Here is a 19,006-nt window from a genome sequence, read left to right on the forward strand (position 1 = left end):
AGATATATACTTTCGAAGGAATAAGGCTGTGTTAGAAAAGGTGATGCAAAACGGGTTTTCAGCGATCACCATCGATACCAGTACAGACAAAGTGATTGGCGTAGGTACTGCTTTGTTGGTGTCAAACTTGGACCAGTTTGAGTATTTCCTTGATCCAACTATGTGTGAAGAATTCAAACCTATCGACTGCTGTTTACCAAGTTAGCAGAAATATTTTTCAACATGGAGGAAGTTAAGAACTTGCAGGCCAAAGGGTATCCCTTTCTGTCTCTAGATACCGGCGTCATCACGGGAGATGTCGCGGAACAGGTATAATGACTCATTTTGGACGCTGGATACTTGAGCCTGCTTGGTCGAAAGGAGCCAAAATAGCGTTTGCCAGAGCCAACAATACACACAGCTATACCATGGTCAAAAGAATGGGGTTTGAGGAGTTGAAGAAATAATATACAAAGAATTTGATATCGATGGATTTAAACCCTTTGAAGATACTCAAGGTTATCCTGAATCCGCAGGTTCAACGCTTTTAATTCGTAGACATAAAACTTGATCATTAAAACAACAACAAGTACAAGTTTAGTCGGTTATATTCGAACTCTCACGCTCTAAAATCTTACAATGCATCGCTGGTCTGCAAAATCCTCGTTTTTTATTTAAAAACTGAACATTTCCTGGAGATAGAGATAATGATGAGAAATGAAGGATTTTTACTTTCAAATATAAGTAAACGATGTAAACTGGTTCTCTGGAACGTCACACCGACACCAAAGTCTTGCTGTATGTTTTGCAAAATGATACTCTTCAAAGTTTTCATTAAATGAAAGTATTGGCAAAGATGTGCCTTGTAGATCACTCACACTTCATCGACTTTATATTTTTAAGATGAGATGAGATGAGATGAGATGAGTGGGGTGAGGTGAGGTGAGGTACTTTATTAATCCCCTTCGGGATACAATAGCATGTCCCCACAAAAAAAAAACATAACACGAGATATAAAGACAGTCACAAACAACTGATATTAAAACTGTCACTTTCTATGATAAAATTCTCAATTACAGACACAGATTCCAAGAAGTAAAAAGGACATGCAAGCGACATGGGAAATAGCACGATTGGATAAGACATATACAAGAATTGTGATAAGAGCTCGACATTAAAATTACCAACAAATACTCATCATATACGGAAATATTGAACACACGAGCTCAGAAAGTAGAATTATGTTTGTGACTACGATTATGCAAGATTAACTTCAGCTCTGCTGCAAATATCGGCACATTTGTATTCACAATGGCTATTCAACGGAAAAGCTAGGATCAGAACAAAATGCGAGCGCATATGGGGAATGCTTCCAATACGTGGTCCTCCTGATAGTCTTGCCGCCATTAACACCAATAGGAACTCAAAAGCCAAATAAAGTGATCATACAATTTTAATTGTGTTCTGGCCTTTTTCTATAGTAACTTTTTAATATATCTGTTTAAAACCTAACCAAGTGTGTATTTACTCGTTTATTTAATTACTTTGCACATTGCAGACTTATATCACTTTCCTGATACCATTTCACTTGGACCACAGATATATATATATATATATATATATATAATATATATATATATATATATATATAATATATATATATATATATATATATATATATATATATATTATATGTAACTCCCCTCTGCCCGACAGATATTTATAACTCTGCTTTCTCCTGTAGCGAGAATCATCGTAATAAATTAAAGCAATAAAGTACACCAAGCGACTGTATACCACAAGATTTTGACCTCTGCACGACATATGTGCTTGAGCGATAATGTATGCATTCATGGAGTGAAGTGGTCAGAACCTAGTGATATACCCCTGAGCTGGTTTTTGTGACTACATCATAACATCACATTGAAACTCTGGCGTGCATAGTTGAAAAGGGGAAGTTTTCTCTCGCAGAGCTCGTGAATGCGCAAGTTCTAACCGTGCTTTATTGCAAATATACCATGATTATTTTCACGTGTCGACCAATCAGATCGCAGTATTTGCGCCATCGATATACTAATACAATTTATGATACAGTGCGCCCTCCGTTAGCGGCCTTTATTTATAAGATCTCTGGCAATTCCCTTGTCTGTTTTTCTAGCACCTAATGTTCAACTTGGGGGTGGGGGTGGCGAATCTCGGCAGTGGATGAACAAGTAATAAGTTGTAATATCGATGCCGCATGAAAATAGCTTTCAGGTCTTTCTTGCACATTGTAATCAGATTTGAACTAAATATGCTCTTTAATGTGCTCTGCAAGAATGTACAAAAACTGACGCAGCTTATGATTTTATAAAGTATTATTTCGACAAAATTAAATTTCAGAGAAGTCTTATTAAATATTTAAATTTCACCATAGCTTGAACAAATTCTTGTTTAGCTGAACCGGGTCAAGAATTGAAACCTTTTGGACTGGGGCTTTGAAAACGAAAATCATTTTAACCAAAAGTGACAATTTTTTTCAGTTCTTGATATAAGGTCAGTAGACTTGCACAATCAACTTCAGTTGCAGCTGATCAGCAAATATTTAGATATCGTGTTCCACAATAGCAAAGTAGACAGGCAGACGTACACTCAGACAGGAGGATGGGTCTTGGACAACTACCCCTAGAACGTCTCGAACAACATCAGTCCCTCACGGAAAGTAGCCTTTTCTTGAAATAAACAAATAATTGAATAAAGAAAGAAAGCATTGTCGGTGCCGACAATTCAGAAAGGAATATAGTAACCGTCGGGGCAGATAGTTAGACCAAGAAAGACAGACAGGCGGTGGTACGACACTAGCTTTCATGTTTAAAATGGGACTCCGCGCTAAAATGGCGTGACAGCATTACAGTTGTTATAGCTGCATGTAGCGCCACCTCAGGCAAATGAGTTTTATTCGTTTGTTTCTTCTGAAAAAATATAAGTTAAACTGTTTTTAAGTTAAAAAGATTTAACTAATTGAAGTGAACGCAATACTGCAGCGGTCGCTATATAACTCTCGTTCTTGCAACGTCAAAATGCGGACCGCCATAGTGCGGAAAATTTCGACCACGATAACGTTACTGGTGCAAGCCACACACATCACGATTTTCTTTTGACCATTTTCCAAAAGATTGTATTTCCAAAGTCCGGAGCAATCCATTCAACAAGCAATCATTCCCAACCACATAAAAGTGTGCACATAAAGACTTCATTTGCGGAATACTACCATAAGACCCACGGGTAGTATATCCAGGCATGTTCAAGGCATGTTTAAGCGTTGAGGTAACCATTTTTCCCCTGAGCAATTTACGTTTATTTCTGGCTTGGATCAATTAAATATCTTCTTCAACCAAGCATGTTTGAAGAATTTAGTCCTATGAGTCTGCTAAATACAAAACTAATGGAAATGTTTTTGAACTTAGAAGAGGTTAGGAAATTGCAATCTCAAGGCAAGCAGTTTTTCTTAACAGATACTGGCGCTATGAAGGCAGGTTATCACAGGACAGGAATGGCTTGGCATTTCTTAAATTTGGCGTTTCACATAGCTAGGAAGAGAGAAGTAATCTTTGCGATTGGAAGGTCGAGCAACTTAGCAAGTCAAATATTTTATTCTAAATCGATCGGTTTTCAAGAACTTGGAGAAATTTTGTATGAAGACTTGAAATTTATGATGTGAAACCCTTTCATAAGGCCAGGAAGAAAAAATAAATTGTTCATCGGAATCGCCGCTTCTACTTTGGCATATTTGGAAATTTTTTTTTTTTTGATCGTGGCAAATTCTTACTTCCGCATTACAAATATTTTAGTACTGCCGCTGGTGGCACCCTACACTGTGTCGGGTTTTCGCGGGCACGGGATTCTGAATGAGACTTCATTCGTGTTCGGACTTAGTTGACCGCCAACACGTTGTTGTTACGTCTGAATTTGGCGAATCACGACGCAAAGTGGGTCGATTTGGCCAGAAATTTGCTCGTTTTGTAAAGGTTAGTACATGTCACATGAGTATTAATTTGATCGCCAACATTCGACGTGATGGCCAACAGTTAGTTCCAGAGACGCTATTCAGTGCAGTGTTTGTCCTGATATTACGTTCGGCGATTTGTTCAACAAGATCGTGACAGCAGATGGATGGTGCATCCGATTGAATGAAAATTGCATCGAAAGTATAAAAATTTACGGCAATGACAAAACACATGGTTGCGTCGATGTTAAAGTACGATCTGAATGATGACTATATAACTTCACTCCGATCACAGTACAGTGTTGTTAGACCATTATGTAAAATGTGTATATATAGACAGTGGTAAAGAGGCCAAAACATGGGGCCAAAGTAAAATGAAAAAACTCAGATGCTAGGTCCCACCAGGACAATATTAAAGGACAATACTGAATTGTTGAATTTCAGTGATTTGCTGTACATTTCAGTTTTATTCTGAGAGAATGTTGAAATGCTCAGAATATGTTGTGCAAACACTAACTGTGAATGTAATGGCCTATGTTATTGTTGGGAATATAGTATTGAATTCAGTTACCAGTATCAGTGTTTCTTGTCTGAGATATTTCTGGTAAAAAGGGAAACAATTATCTTGCCTTGTCTGCATCTGTGTAAAAATGCCACCGCGTTTACCTTCGGCCTAAAAAAAAAAAAAAAAAATTTTCGCTCGCCGCTCCTGGGACTTGGTCCAAAAAATCCGATGAACAAGATTTTTTTTTCTCTGGCCTTACCTAGATCTACCATGTAAAAGATCGTAAAAGTTCGAAAATTTTTATGCGCAGGCTCTGACACGATTAGGGAATAAAACATTATGATTAGATTAATTTCGGATATTTCATAATGATAAAAGAGAAAAAAGCTGCAAAATGTGAAGATAATTCGATCTTCCAAGGAGTGCACAGAATTGTTCTTTATTTTTGAGAAAAATTAACCATTCTCTTAAAAACTGAAAAATAAATATCAGGGTTCATTTTGCAAAGTTCCGCGTTTGAAAGCATAGAGTATAATCTAATTTCTACGGATATTTGTAATGCAGTGTGGCAGCAACATATACCCTTTGTATACTCGGAGGTAAAATATAAATTAGATTTACGCAAAATCAAAACAGTGAAAGTTTCTTTACCCCACAGGCTTCTGAATGAGTCCTAACAAACAGAAGCCGAACAAGTATTGAGATTGAACATTTAAAAGTTTGAATATCTTTCATGATACTACCTAGTAAGTTCATCTTTCCAGGAGGATATTTTGTTCAGTAGATTTTATTCCTCTTAACATTTATAATGAAAAAGATTTTTTTATATTTGAGATTTTATAGAACTTTTTTGTCGATTTCATGCATTGTAATTGCTAGAGGCCTTTTCTCTGTAGATGTAGTACTTTTGTAGAAGTTATTTTAGGTTAGAAGGCTGTACCTCCCGTAGCCGAAGGGCGGCCTTCAGTTTTAAAAATAAATTCTCTGTGACTCAAAAAATTGAACAGTGAATTTTGCCTACGTGCAATATGAAGTATGATGTGATTCAAGTGTCCTAGTGTCTTATTAGTCCCCACGGACACCGTCCGGGGGGACTTATAGGTTTGGTCATGTCCGTGCGTGCGTCCGTCCGTGCGTGCGTGCGTGCGTCCGTCCGTTCACGCAGATATCTCTGAGATGCCTGGAGCGATTTTATTCAAACTTGGTACAAGGATTACTTCATATGTCATACAGATGCACGTCAATTTGTTTTGTGATACGATCCAATATGGCCGCCAGGCGGCCATTTTATTACGATTTTTTCATGTACACAGCCATAACTCAGGCATGTTCCAACAGATTTTATTCAAAGTTGGTACAAGGACATTGACCTATGTCATACATATGCACGTCAATCTGTTTTGTGATACGATCCAATATGGCCGCCAGGCGGCCATTTTATTACGATGTTTTCATGTACAGAGCCATAACTCAGGCATATCTCAACCGATTTTATTCAAAGTTGGTACAAGGACATTGACCAATGTCATAGATATGCACGTCAATTTGTTTGTGATACGATCCAATATGGCCGCCAGGCGGCCATTTTATTACGATTTTTTCATGTACACAGCCATAACTCAGGCATGTTCCAACAGATTTTATTCAAAAGTGGTACAAGGACATTGACCAATGTCATAGATATGCACGTCAATTTGTTTTGTGATATGGTCCAATATGGCCGCCAGGCGGCCATTTTATTACGATTTTTTCATGTACAGAGCCATTACTCAGGCATGTTTCAATCGATTTTATTCAGAGTTGGTACAAGGACATTGACCAATGTCATAGATATGCACGTCAATTTGTTTTGTGATACAATCCAATATGGCCGCCAGGCGGCCATTTTATTACGATTTTTTCATGTACAGAGCCATTACCCAGGCACGTTTCAACCGATTTTATTCAAAGTTGGTACAAGCTTATTGACAAATGTCATAGCTGTGCACGGCAATCTGTTTTGTGATACAATCCAAAATGGCCGCTGTGCGGCCATTTTATTACGATTTTTTCATGTACAGAGCCATAACTCCGGCATATCTCAACCGTTTTTATTCAAAGTTGGTACAAGGACATTGACCTATGTCATACATATGCATGTCAATCTGTTTTGTGATACGATCCAATATGGCCGCCAGGCGGCCATTTTATTACGATGTTTTCATGTACAGAGCCATTTCTCAGGCATATCCGCATGTTTCGACCAATTTTATTCAAAGTTGGTACAAGGACATCGACCAATGTCATAGCTATGCACATCAATTTGTTTTGTGATGCGATCCAATATGGCCACTGTGTGACCATTTTGTTACGATTTTTTTATGTCCTGAACCATAACTCAGACATGTATCAAGCGAATTCATTCAAAAGTATTTTTATCACAGACCTAATGAAGAGGACTCTATCCTCTCTGAGGACCTGTAATCAAAATACCCATTAACAAGTGGGGACTGTGTCATCAACGATGACTTGTTGCTGATGAACAGCTGATTAGAATGCTACACTCGTGCCATGTACTAGTCACGTCATCATACAGTCATGCAAGATTTAAAATATCGGTACACGAGATACAATCTGATTTTCCAACAGCAAAATCTACTTCGGAATACTTGATTTTGATGCTGATACGACAAGAGGAACCGGCGATATTGGGTAATAACCGATTATCGGTTAATTATTTATTTCTACATGCACAGAAATTTGCAAATGGTAAGAAAAAGTTTAAATATAAGACTTACTTTTATTCCGTTATGCGAATAAATATAGTAGTTCTTGTGTAAACAGGCTTTATTATAAACTGTACGCAGAAGAACTTGAACGCAAGCGACAAATCTCCATATCTATAAGAAAAATATACCAGTCTAAAAATTGGTATCGTTTATGTTTCGACAACATTCATGTGTGTTGCAGTCACAAAATCTGGTTTTTTTTTAGAATATGTAATTTCTCCATAGTACTAACGGTAATGACTAACACTGCGAGATCTTTCACGAGAATTTGGTCCTGTACGTCTGCTAAATACAAAATTAATGGAAACGTTTTCCAACTTAGATGAGGTTAGGAAACTGCAATCTCAAGGTTGGTAATTTCTATCAGTAGATACTGGCACTATGAAGGGAGGTTATCAAAAGACGGGACTGGCGACACATTTCATAAATTGGGCACTTGACATATCCAGGGTGAAGGAAGTTACATTTGCAATTTTTATTGTGTGGTTTCCAAGAGCTCGGGGAAATTGTATATAGAGAATTTGAAATAAATGGTGAAAATCCTTCGATAACATTGATCTACAATGTAAAAGAGCTCAGTCTTTAATCTTAGCTCCAGTCTTTAATCTTAGCAATATAATTAGTTACATCTGTAGGGTTCAGAACCGGTAACCACAAAGAAAAACAGTATCAAAGTGACTGACACGATGGACACTCGAAACAGAGAGTTTTAACTTTTGCAAGCGAGCAATCCTTAAGCCATTCTTTTTCATGATAAAATAAAGTACAGGTTCACCTTGCCAAGTTTGGCATTAGGTCAATCATTAAATTCGATTTCTAAGGATATTGGAAATCCTAGATGGCCTCGACCTGTCGACGATTAGAATTCGATCTTATGTTTATGTATCGCCAAGGATGATTTTCGTTTTGGAGTTAGTTTCCTATTCGAATTCTTTTCCGAATAAATTGTTACTTTTTCAAACAAAAGCTGGCACATTTTACATTCTTTCCAGGCCTAAGAACTTTTGTGGCATTGTATCCTGCCGGTTTACATGTATGATCATCTTAGTGTCTAATACAGTCCTTGAAGGCATTGATTTATTAAACATTTTGCCGTGTGTGCTCTTAAAGCTGATTAGGTTCTGTTAGACCCGCTAATTTGGGGCGGGAGCGACGCAAAACGAATAATTATATTGTTGTAATCGTGCAACCAACTGTATGAAGTATTGGCATTCACAATACTTATGTTCTTGTTATACTTTAAGCATATTGACAAACTTATTGCGACAAGTCTCCTTAGGATGTACTTCGTCCTTGGTTTGTCACAGAGTTTCATAATCATTTTAATATTTTTTCATATAGTATCAGTTAGTATTACCATTCGATATTGATTTGCTGCCATTGTGTGAAGATTATAATAACAAAGATGCTTTCAGGAATCTAGAGTTAGATTTATTGCAACATTTACTTTTCTGAATTTTAATGTTACAGTTGAATGGCCAAAACTTTCGCATACATTTACTGTCATTTGAAGAGAACAATTTATGACAAAAGTTGCACTTTTACCCATTTTTGTTTTGCGTCGAATGCTTGCCATACCGTGCCTTGAGCTATGGTACTTGTTTTGAGGAAATGACGACTCCTATGTGAAAACTGGCCGACGTATGTTCCGCCGATAACTCCGTGATTAAGTAGCTACTAACTGTCATATGCAAAATGTCACATCCGCTTATTTCCAGTAGTCATATTTGTCAGTATGCTAAGACGATATTGCAGCCATTATTAAAGTGTGAGTCACCTATTATGGGTAGGAGGTTTGACAAAGCCATTGTTGTCAATGCTTGACACGCCTATTCCCATGGCTTGGAATATCCAGCACAGCTTTTCGTGGAAAAAGCTGCATGTGATTTCCTCATCCGAGAGGAGACATTCTGACTCATGCACCAGCTGATTTGGAACGGTCAGGCGAGCAGCCTTAAGTTACCAATAAGTAAAGGGGAAAGTTTATTTTCTAGCACGAAGAGCGACAAAGGGAAGGCTATTCTTTCCCAACCATTTCTGATTATTAGTCTTAATACGTTAGAATTGCCAAGTTATATGTAAAATCTGCGATAACTCAAATCGTATACAAGTTGGCTGCACCAACGTAACAGCCTGTAACAATAGAGACAGGGACAGGTTGAATATGTTAAGGTATTAAACAGGAAAAATTATTTTTTTTGATATACTGTAAAATGTAAACAGTTGCCCTCACACCTTCCTGTTTGCCTGCTAAATCCGTTTTTGTATTTCCCGCTGAAGAAAATGCAAAACATTTACTGCCTTGTCACCCCTTCCCTGAATGCCAACGCGAGAAAGTTTGCCTTCTCATTCGCCAACAAGTCAATTGTGAGCACTTTGTTGTGAATACCGTTGTCGGCAGTCCCTGGGTACTTTTTCACCGATAAAGAAAGAGTGTACAAGCGAGTTGACCATTTTACACCCTACTTAATATGCTATCTTGACCTTCGGAAGAATTGTATACAGCAAGAAAGGTCAGCCTAAGGGCAAACGTCCAGTGCAGTGCATTCTCTCGCCATTTTGGAAACCTGGGTTCTGAAGCCTGATTTAAAGAGTACGCGATTATATATTTCAAGTCGCAGGAAGTGACTTTCTGGAGCAAAGCAGGTAAAAAGACATTTTGCATATGTAGGTATATTCAGACAGACTTTAAGTCTACGTCTACAAGCATAGAGATATCAACGTACTGTTAGACAGACCTGAAGTCTGTCTACAAGCATAGAAATATCAACGTACTATGAGACAGACCTGGAGTCTATGTCGACATGTATAGAGGTATCAACGTGTTATATTTAACTATCTTCCACATTAATTTCTTAAACTGTGAAAAGTGGCTTAAGTGGATTAATTTCTTAAACTGTGAAAAGTGACTTCTGTTACATATGAACTATGACGTGACAGGAGCATGATTATGCCTTATTTCTGCTTAAGAGTTGTAAACCTTCCGATGTGCAGCTGACTCAGAAGGTTATATCTTATTGGTCGATTGTCACTACTCAAAGCAACTAGGGGTAAGATTCAACCTACCAATTTGATATTAGCTTCCGAGATGCTGCACATTAGCTCTTCTAAACTGGATGCCACATTCGTGCCCTGTAATAGTCCAACATCACACAGTCGTGCCAGATTTCAAACCGACATACGACACGACCTCATTCTATTATAACTCCAAACTGTGCGTTGTGACCCTTGATTTTCATTCTTTACATACAAAAGGGACGGTTCAGAGCGTCTGTTAGCAAAGCTAGAGGACACCAGTAAAAGTGCAATATGTGTTATTTGCGGTTAGGCTGCAGCAATATAGTAACTTGATTGTGTGATATTTAGCTTTTAAACAAACAGTACGTTAGAGGTGAACCATTTATATTGAGGGTGTAACTTAGTATCTACTGGATGAACCATTACGTTGGGGGCGTACGACGACATTTGGATAAGGGAGCCATCAGTGATTACAGGGGAGGACCACTTTTAGAAAACTGTTCAAGGGGGAGGGTCACTTTTATAAACCTATCTTGGGGACGGTCACTTTTGACAGAAGCTGATTTTATGGCCAAACCTTTGATTGTCTGTGTGATATTTCCTGAATAGGAAATCACCAACGAAATACGCCGATTCTTTTAAATACGTACACATTATCCACAAGTTTCACAAGCAAAGAAGATGCAGTGGTATCCTACATTAAACACCTTGAACAGTTCAAACTGATGAATGACAAGCGACAAAAACATATGCAACAGGTTGAAAAGTGTATATCAATTATCAAATGTACATAAATGCAAAGATATTCTGAGTTTTATCTTGGAAAAATTGGGCATAGTTCTCTCATAGACTACCATGTACAGTGAATCAACATTTCAGTGAAATTCCAAAATCAAATTTCTTGCACAACCATGAATTTATAACCACTCTAGTCTAATCAAGAACATTAATATCAATAATCAAGCGTACATAAATGCACAGATTTACCTATTTTTGTATTGGAAAAAAATTATTCATAGTTTCATCATAGACTACCATGTATAGTGAGCCAACATTTTAGATGAAATTCCAAAATCAATTTCTTGTATACAAATGCACATGTTACTTCCCACTTCAAGCAAAGTACATTTGAATATATTATCAAACATGTATAATATACAGATATAGCATGTTTTATGGGGAAAATTGTCAATAATTTGCCTGGTAGACTCCATGTATTATGATTTGATATTTTTGGATGAAGCACTATATCAGCCACATATTGCCTTCTTTATAGTTGCGCAAAATATGGTGACCCTCCCTCAAATGCATGAAATCAAAAATGCTTGCGTGATAAATTGCGAATGTCCCTCCAAAAACACCAGCCCTCCACTCCATAATTGTCCCTAACTTACATAACAATTAAAACAATTGTTAAAGTTCGACTGCTGGTTTTGTGAATGTTGTCAAATGACGTCAATGCACGTCTGCATTTCATGATAAAATGTGCAATACCATGATAGATATCTTTTCACGTTCATGTGTTTGCTATAAGAGTGGTTCGATAGGGTTACTATTCATATAAATTATATTTAGTTTAAATCAACAAATATTTCATAATGGCAATGGTAAACTCACAGAATACAATCAGGCAACTGATAACTATACAGTAATGAACAAAGGTTCGTATGGTGTACGCAGATTGACGACTACTTTTCGGGCGAACAGCGATAAGACGTGAGTTTGTTTACTTCTACAATTCATTTGATTCATACACTTCATTTGACTGTTACACGGCACAGACTGATAGTGTTATATCTTGATTTCATTTGCCCCCTTGGTTATCTCAGGCTGATCTAAGCCATTGTTTTATCGCCTTCATCGATATTGCTCGTGTGTGTGAGTGTGCATGTGTGTGTGTTTCATTGAACTCTGCCAGCGTGGAGGCTCAAAATATGACACTTTCATGACCTTTGCACCAACTTACACCCCTTTGACAATAGCTGTGATCGAATGTGAATGAATTTAACGTGCGTAGTGTGTATATGTGATAACGTTTTTATTAACCTGCCTTGAGTTGAGGGATAAAAACGTCACATTTATGACCCCATTGCCAGTCAACCGTCATCATTTATCCCTCTGGCACGACAGAAGTGGTTTATTTTATTCAAAGATCAGATAGCGTATACGTGCTAACTAGTATAGTCGGCTGTAGGAGAGTTTGACTCTTACTAACATACTGATACCAGCATAATGACAAGATTTGAAGTTCGTCTAGGTCCATGCAGGTGGTCATGGCCACTCGTTTATTGAAATAACAAACTCAGACTTGTAGCTGAATGGTATTTTGACAGTTTGTGCATGTGCAAGTTGTGTAGCTACCATAAGCTGAGAGTTAGAATGTAAGAGTAATATAACTTATTTGAATTTTCACCCGGGATGAACCCATCCTGATAAAGTAATTTGTGTTTTTATCTTTTAATTTATGTGGTCTAACAAATACATCTCGTAACGAGGTCCGTAGGGGGAAAAGAGAAATAATCATCGCAAGAAATGTGATTTTGGAATTTCACCAAAATGTTGATTCACTATGAATGGCAGTCCATGATGAAACTATGAATAATGTTTTCCAATACAAAATAGGTAAATCTGTGTATTTATGTATGCTTGATTATTGCTATTAATGTATTTAATTAGACTACGGTGGCTACAAATGGATGTGTGCAAGAGATAGGATTTTGGAATTTCACCTAAACATTGATTAACTATACATGGTAGTCTATGAGAGAACTATGATCAATTTTGTGCAAATGTAAAACTAACAATATCTGTGCGTTTATAGACATTTGATAATTGACATCACTTTGCAATCTGTCCATATGTTTTTTTATCCTTCATTAGTTTTAACGAAGCTTGTCAATATTGTGTATGTATTTATAAGAATAAATGTATTTTATCGGCAATTTTCCATTCGGGAAATATCAAATGGATATTCAAGTTTTGGCCGTAAAAATAATCTTTTGTTAAAAGTGACCCTCCCCCAGAGGGGTTTATAAAAAGTGACCCTCCCCCTCGGACAGTTTTGTAAAAAGTGACCCTCCCCCAATTCCCCTGGACCACCCCTGTAATTACTGAAGGCTCGCTTAGCCTGGAGATTTGGCCTTTGATTGTTATTTATTTTCACTGCATCAAAACGCAATAATACAGATAAATTCGCTATAAAGTTACCTGTTTTATAGAATAATACACGTGATTTCACATGAGTCCACATGAATGCAGGCTTTCTGAATTCAAGCAATGGATTCTTGACTGTATTTATCTGTATATGCACTATTCAGCTAAAATACAGGCAATAGTCCATGCTAATACTATAAGCATTATTGGGTTTCCTTATAAAATTTTATTCTGTGCACCAAATGAAATTTCTTGTTTGGATCCCAGAAACATGATGATATAGATGCATATACATGGCCTAAACATATGTGTGCACAGTCAGCATTGTTATTGTTGAAAGTTGTATTTCATGCCAGACAAGATTTCCTTTGTCAACCAAAATACACCCACAAGCAGCAAGACATGCAAACCACTGGCAATTTTGACAAGAAATTGAAGCAGGTACACAGTTTTAAAATACTGGAAAAAATGGCTGTACCTTTTTGCCATTTTTCAGTATTTTAAAATGTGTACCTGCTTCAATTTCTTGTCAATATTGCCAGTGGTAATTTATGAATATCTTTTTCTTTTTTCAGTATTTCATATTTTTGAAGACGTGCACATATATGTTCAGCTTTGATGCATGAAAAAGATGACCCTCCGCCATAGGCTTGCATAAAATTTTATGACCCCCTTAAAAAATGCTTGCGCAAAAATCGCCGACCCACCCCTCTGTAATTTTTGTCCAGTCCCTTAGAAAAGCTAGAGGACAAAATATTGCGATTGATAGCTATGCTGCTGCAATATAGTAACTAACTAATGTAGTTTAGTCTTTATAAGCAAGCAATACAAGGTAGCAAGACATTAAAGTGGTCTTTTTAAACCAATGGGTGAACCTTCAGACATTGGGGATACTGGAAAGTAAAAGCAAAGTGTCTGTACCATTATGATTGTAATTCATTCGATTTATTCTATCTAGTCTCTCTGGAGCAAACTTTTGTGCTGAATTACATAGGCAATTCTTTTTTTTCAACTTGACAAGATACGGTCAAATTTTCTCTTATCCTCAATATTAAATGGTATAAGTTTTACAAGGTGGTGATGGAGGTTGCTAAATATATAACACGGCGTGAATTTGTACTCAAATGGCTTCTTGCCGGTATGTGAGCTTATAATGCTTGACTAAAAGTTTGTTCACACAGTCAAATGTCAATGCATGTCTGCATTTCATGACATGAACATTACCATGATACATCTCGTTTCATGTTCCCGGCTTTGCGTTGGATATGGCGTATGATAGGCTTACAGTTTCCTCAATTTCATGTTCGTTTATTAAATTGACAGATTTCATGTTCGGTTGTTACATTGACAGATTTTTAATTATGGCGAAATTAATTCACCCACGGAATACCATTGGGCAGCTGATCCAAAATGCAGTAAGGAAAACGACTGGTGTAAGAAGGCTGACGACTACTTCTCCGGCAAACACTGATATGAGGTGAGTATCTTTCCTTCGACAATGTCATTTCAGTATACATAGGTACATGATGCATTCGGCCGCGCTTGTAAACTTTGGCAAAGTCCACTTTAAATGTCTGTCTCTATGCGAGGAACCGTCCGCGTCCAAGTCTGCTGTTGCTCTAAAGTGAAAGAATTAAACTTTTGCTCAAACTTTCCTCAATGAAACTTTCGACAGTTCTCTTACCAAGGCAAGAATAAAAATCAGGGATCATTGTGCAAAATTTGGTACAAGAGACAAGACAAATTACCTAAGATTTCCTGATATTTGATATTAAAAAAACGCTATCCCTGTGTTAACTCTACTGGGAAATATAAAAGTATCGATTTCGAAAAACTTAGACGGTGTAAACTTTTCTTTCATCAAGAGCTTTAAATGAGCCCCCATCAGTGGTAAGTCGGAAGAGAATTTTTAAATTTTGAAAGTCCGAATTTCTTTCCCCGTTTCGCGTTCTATGTACCTTAAGCACGACCAAGCACATCGTGCACCAAGACGATCCTAAGTAGGTTTGCTCGAAAATGAAGATAAACGCAATGATTCGTTTCAAATTCGGCTGTTTTACCGGGAAAACCATCCCCACAAAAGTGATTTGGCCGGGAGTCGGTGATGAAGCTGATGGCAGTCACCAGGACTGCGGTTGGATACATTACATAAAGACATGCCATGCAAAATTAGCTCAAATATATGCTTGTATTTGTGTGTATGAACGTGTTGTTCATTGAACTCCACAAGCGTTGAACCTCTGAATGGGCCTGTTTCATGACCCCTATTTGGCCTTACATCCTGGTATTTTCGTAGGTGTGTGACCAATCAACAGTCACCCTTTGGTAAGGCGAAATAAAAGAATGTGTGTTTCGGGTAACCCGACCTCCCCTTGAAAAACCCTCTGACCCTAGATATGTTTTACGTATTTTCCAATAAACTTTTGGGCAAATTCTCTAAATTTTAAATCATTTTATGGGTGTCAGCCAAGAGAAAGAAAGATATAAAAGCCCATTCTGATTTTCGACGGCACACTATTATTTTTAATATGGCCTGAGACAGAAAATGCATTTTAATTTGTTCTTCGATTATTTAGAGTAACAATGCAAAAATACGGTACTAGTAAGTAGACTATGCAGAGATTGAAATCAAAGTGACGGACTCAATTTGAACAAACATATCAAGTTTATGGTCATACTGATGTCATGCATGCTGTGAATACTGGAACAATCTTAATATGCCCATATATGGTCAAAGGGCCGTTGCTTGGTATTCAAATTACCCATGTGAGGGCGCTGTATTTAAAAAGCGGCCACCCGCTTAAAATCTGTAATTGGTTAGATTTTCTCTTTCCATGGTAACTGTGGAAGAATTGGAACAGGTGACTGTATACCTTTAAACTTTCGGTCATTGAAACAACGGTTTAGTGGTGATAATGTAGCCGAACTGTATTGTAACAGAATTCTCTGCCGGTCGAGCAGGTAATGTAAGTTGAGAGATCGAATTTAAACCAAGAAATTGCTGAATTTTCAAAAGAGACGAAAGTAATTACACATCCTCAGTACAGTGATATGCGTCATTTAAGTAAGTAACCCGGATCACTCCTTTATTGATAAACGGCCGTGTCATGACATCATTTGAGAAATCAATTTGTACACTAGACGTTGGGTCCGTAGTTTGGAACTTGGGCGATATGGGAAAGCAGAAAGGTGCAGCCGTTACTTTCCAGCATTATGTATGATCTTCACCTCTGGGATCTGTATATGTAGTTCTTGTATATTCGAACATACGACCCCCATCTCTCGAAAATTCCATAAACGTTTTATAACTCAACCCAGAGTCAAACGAACCACATTTCTCCATATAATGCAAACTTTACCTCTATTTCGATGAAAACTTTGTCTAAGATCCCAATATTTTTAATTTCCCATCAATACAGCCGGATAGTTGTTCTTTCAATATGTCTAACAATTTATTTGTGCACTTTATATGCATTAAACCCTCAAACCTACACTCTACATTGTGAGATGCCATTCCAAGAAGAATCGCAATTGTCAACCATTGACACGTAGAGACAGCTACCGAAAAAAGTATCATGCTGAAAACATGTTTTTTCATCTTTTAGATCTGATAAGTTGGAACTGAAGTACGAAGTCCTGTCTCAGCAACGAATAACCGAGGCAGCCTGGTTAATGACGAAAGAACTGCAAACACATAACCCAATGGCCCGCTTCCTTCGAATACCCAAAGATATACACTTTCGCAGATACAAGGCTCAGTTAGAAAAGGTGGCCCAAAACGGGTTTTCAGCAATCGGCATCGATACCAGTACAGACAAAGTAATTGGCTTAGCTACTGCTTTGTTAATGTCAAACTTGGATCAGTTTGAGTATTTTTTTGATCCCACTAGGTGTGACGAATTCAAACCTATCCGACTGTTAGCTTCAAAGTTAGCAGAAGTATTTTTCAACATAGAGGAAGTTAAGAATCTTCAAGCCCAAGGGTATCCCTTTTTGTTTATAGATGCTGGCGTTATCACTGAAAGATATCGCGGAACAGGTATGATGACTCATTTTGGACATTGGATACTTGAGGCTGCTTGGACGAAAGGAGCCAAAATAGCGTTTGCCAGACCAAACAATACATACGGCCTTAGGGCAGTCAAAAGAATGGGGTTTGAAGAAGTTGAACAAATAACATTCAAAGAATTTGATATCAACGGACTTAAACCCTTTAAAGATATCCAAGACGATCCTGAATCCGCAGGTTCAACGCTTGTAATCCGTAGACTTAAATCGGACCATTAAACAAAAACGAAGACAAGTTTTAACAGAATATTCAAAAGTGATTGATATTCGAACTCTTCCTCTCTAGAATCTTAAAACATATCGCTGGTCTGCAAAATTCCAGTTCTTTGAAAAAAAACCAAAACATTTCCTGGAGATAGAGATAACGATGAGAAATGCAGGATTTTTACTTTCAAATATCAGTAGATGATGTAAACTGGTTCTCTGGAACGTCACACTGACACCCAAGTCTTGCCGTATATTTTGCGAAATGATACTCTTCAGTTTCCATAAAATGAATGTATTTGCAAACATGTGCCTTATAGGTCACTCACACTTCCTCAACTTTATATCTTTAATAAAAGATAAGATAAGATAAGATAAGATAAGATAAGATAAGATAAGATAAGATAAGATAAGATAAGATAAGATAAGATAAGATAAGATAAGATAAGATGAGATAAGATACATAATTAATCTCCTTTGGGAGATTGGGTTGCTCGCAAGCAAAAACAATAACAAGTCACCACACAAAAACATAACACGAGAAATACAGATAGTCACAAACAACTGATATTAAAACAGTCACTTTCTATGATAAAATTCTGAATTATACACATATATTCCACGAGGTAAAAAGGACATCCGGATCCGGGCGATTTGGGAAATAGCACGATAGGATTAGACACACAACAAGTGTAATAAGAGCTCGACACAAATTACCGACAAATACTCGTCACATACGGAAAATGTTGAACATACGAGCTCGGAAAGTAGAGTTATATTTGTGACTATGATTACGCAAGATAACTTCAGCTCTGCTGCAAATATCAGTACATTTGTATTCACAATCGCTATGAAAAAGGACAAGGCTACGAATCAGAATAAAATGCAAGCGATATGGCAATGCTTTCGATACGTGATCCTCTTGACAGTCTTGGAGCTATCAACACCAATTGGAACACAAACGCCAGATAAAGTGATTTTACCAATTTTATTGTGTTCTGTCCTTTTTCTATAGAAACTGTTTAATCTGACTATTTCAAACCTAATCAATTATGTATTTTCTTGTCAGTATACCGCTTTAGGTATCTTTTTCATTACAGACTTATATCACTTGAAGTTCCCTAATACCATTATTAATTCATTAATTATTAATTAATTAATAAATTAATTAATTAATTGTTTATTTAACAAGATAAAGTTATAAATGCAGGAGAAAAATATCAAGCATGTATTGCAGTGAAAATATAACCTTATTTAGTTTAGACCATAGAAATAGTCAACAAGAATTAGTCGACCCACTATCAACCAATTGCAGTAGCCGATGAT

General features: G+C 37.1%; 1 protein-coding gene across 1 annotated transcript; it reads left to right on the top strand.

Annotated features, from left to right (window-relative positions):
• The first annotated feature begins 9,637 nt into the window (after positions 1-9,637).
• LOC139131383 (uncharacterized) lies at positions 9,638-18,744 on the top strand. Its single transcript, XM_070697411.1, has 4 exons — positions 9,638-9,883; positions 11,844-11,971; positions 14,760-14,885; positions 17,014-18,744. The coding sequence occupies exons 2-4, from the start codon at positions 11,907-11,909 to the stop codon at positions 17,693-17,695; spliced, it is 873 nt and encodes a 290-aa protein (XP_070553512.1). The 5' UTR covers positions 9,638-9,883; positions 11,844-11,906; the 3' UTR covers positions 17,696-18,744.
• The last annotated feature ends 262 nt before the right edge of the window (positions 18,745-19,006 follow it).

Source organism: Ptychodera flava, chromosome 1 (assembly GCF_041260155.1).
Source record: "Ptychodera flava strain L36383 chromosome 1, AS_Pfla_20210202, whole genome shotgun sequence".
In the NCBI taxonomy this organism is placed as follows: domain Eukaryota; kingdom Metazoa; phylum Hemichordata; class Enteropneusta; family Ptychoderidae; genus Ptychodera; species Ptychodera flava.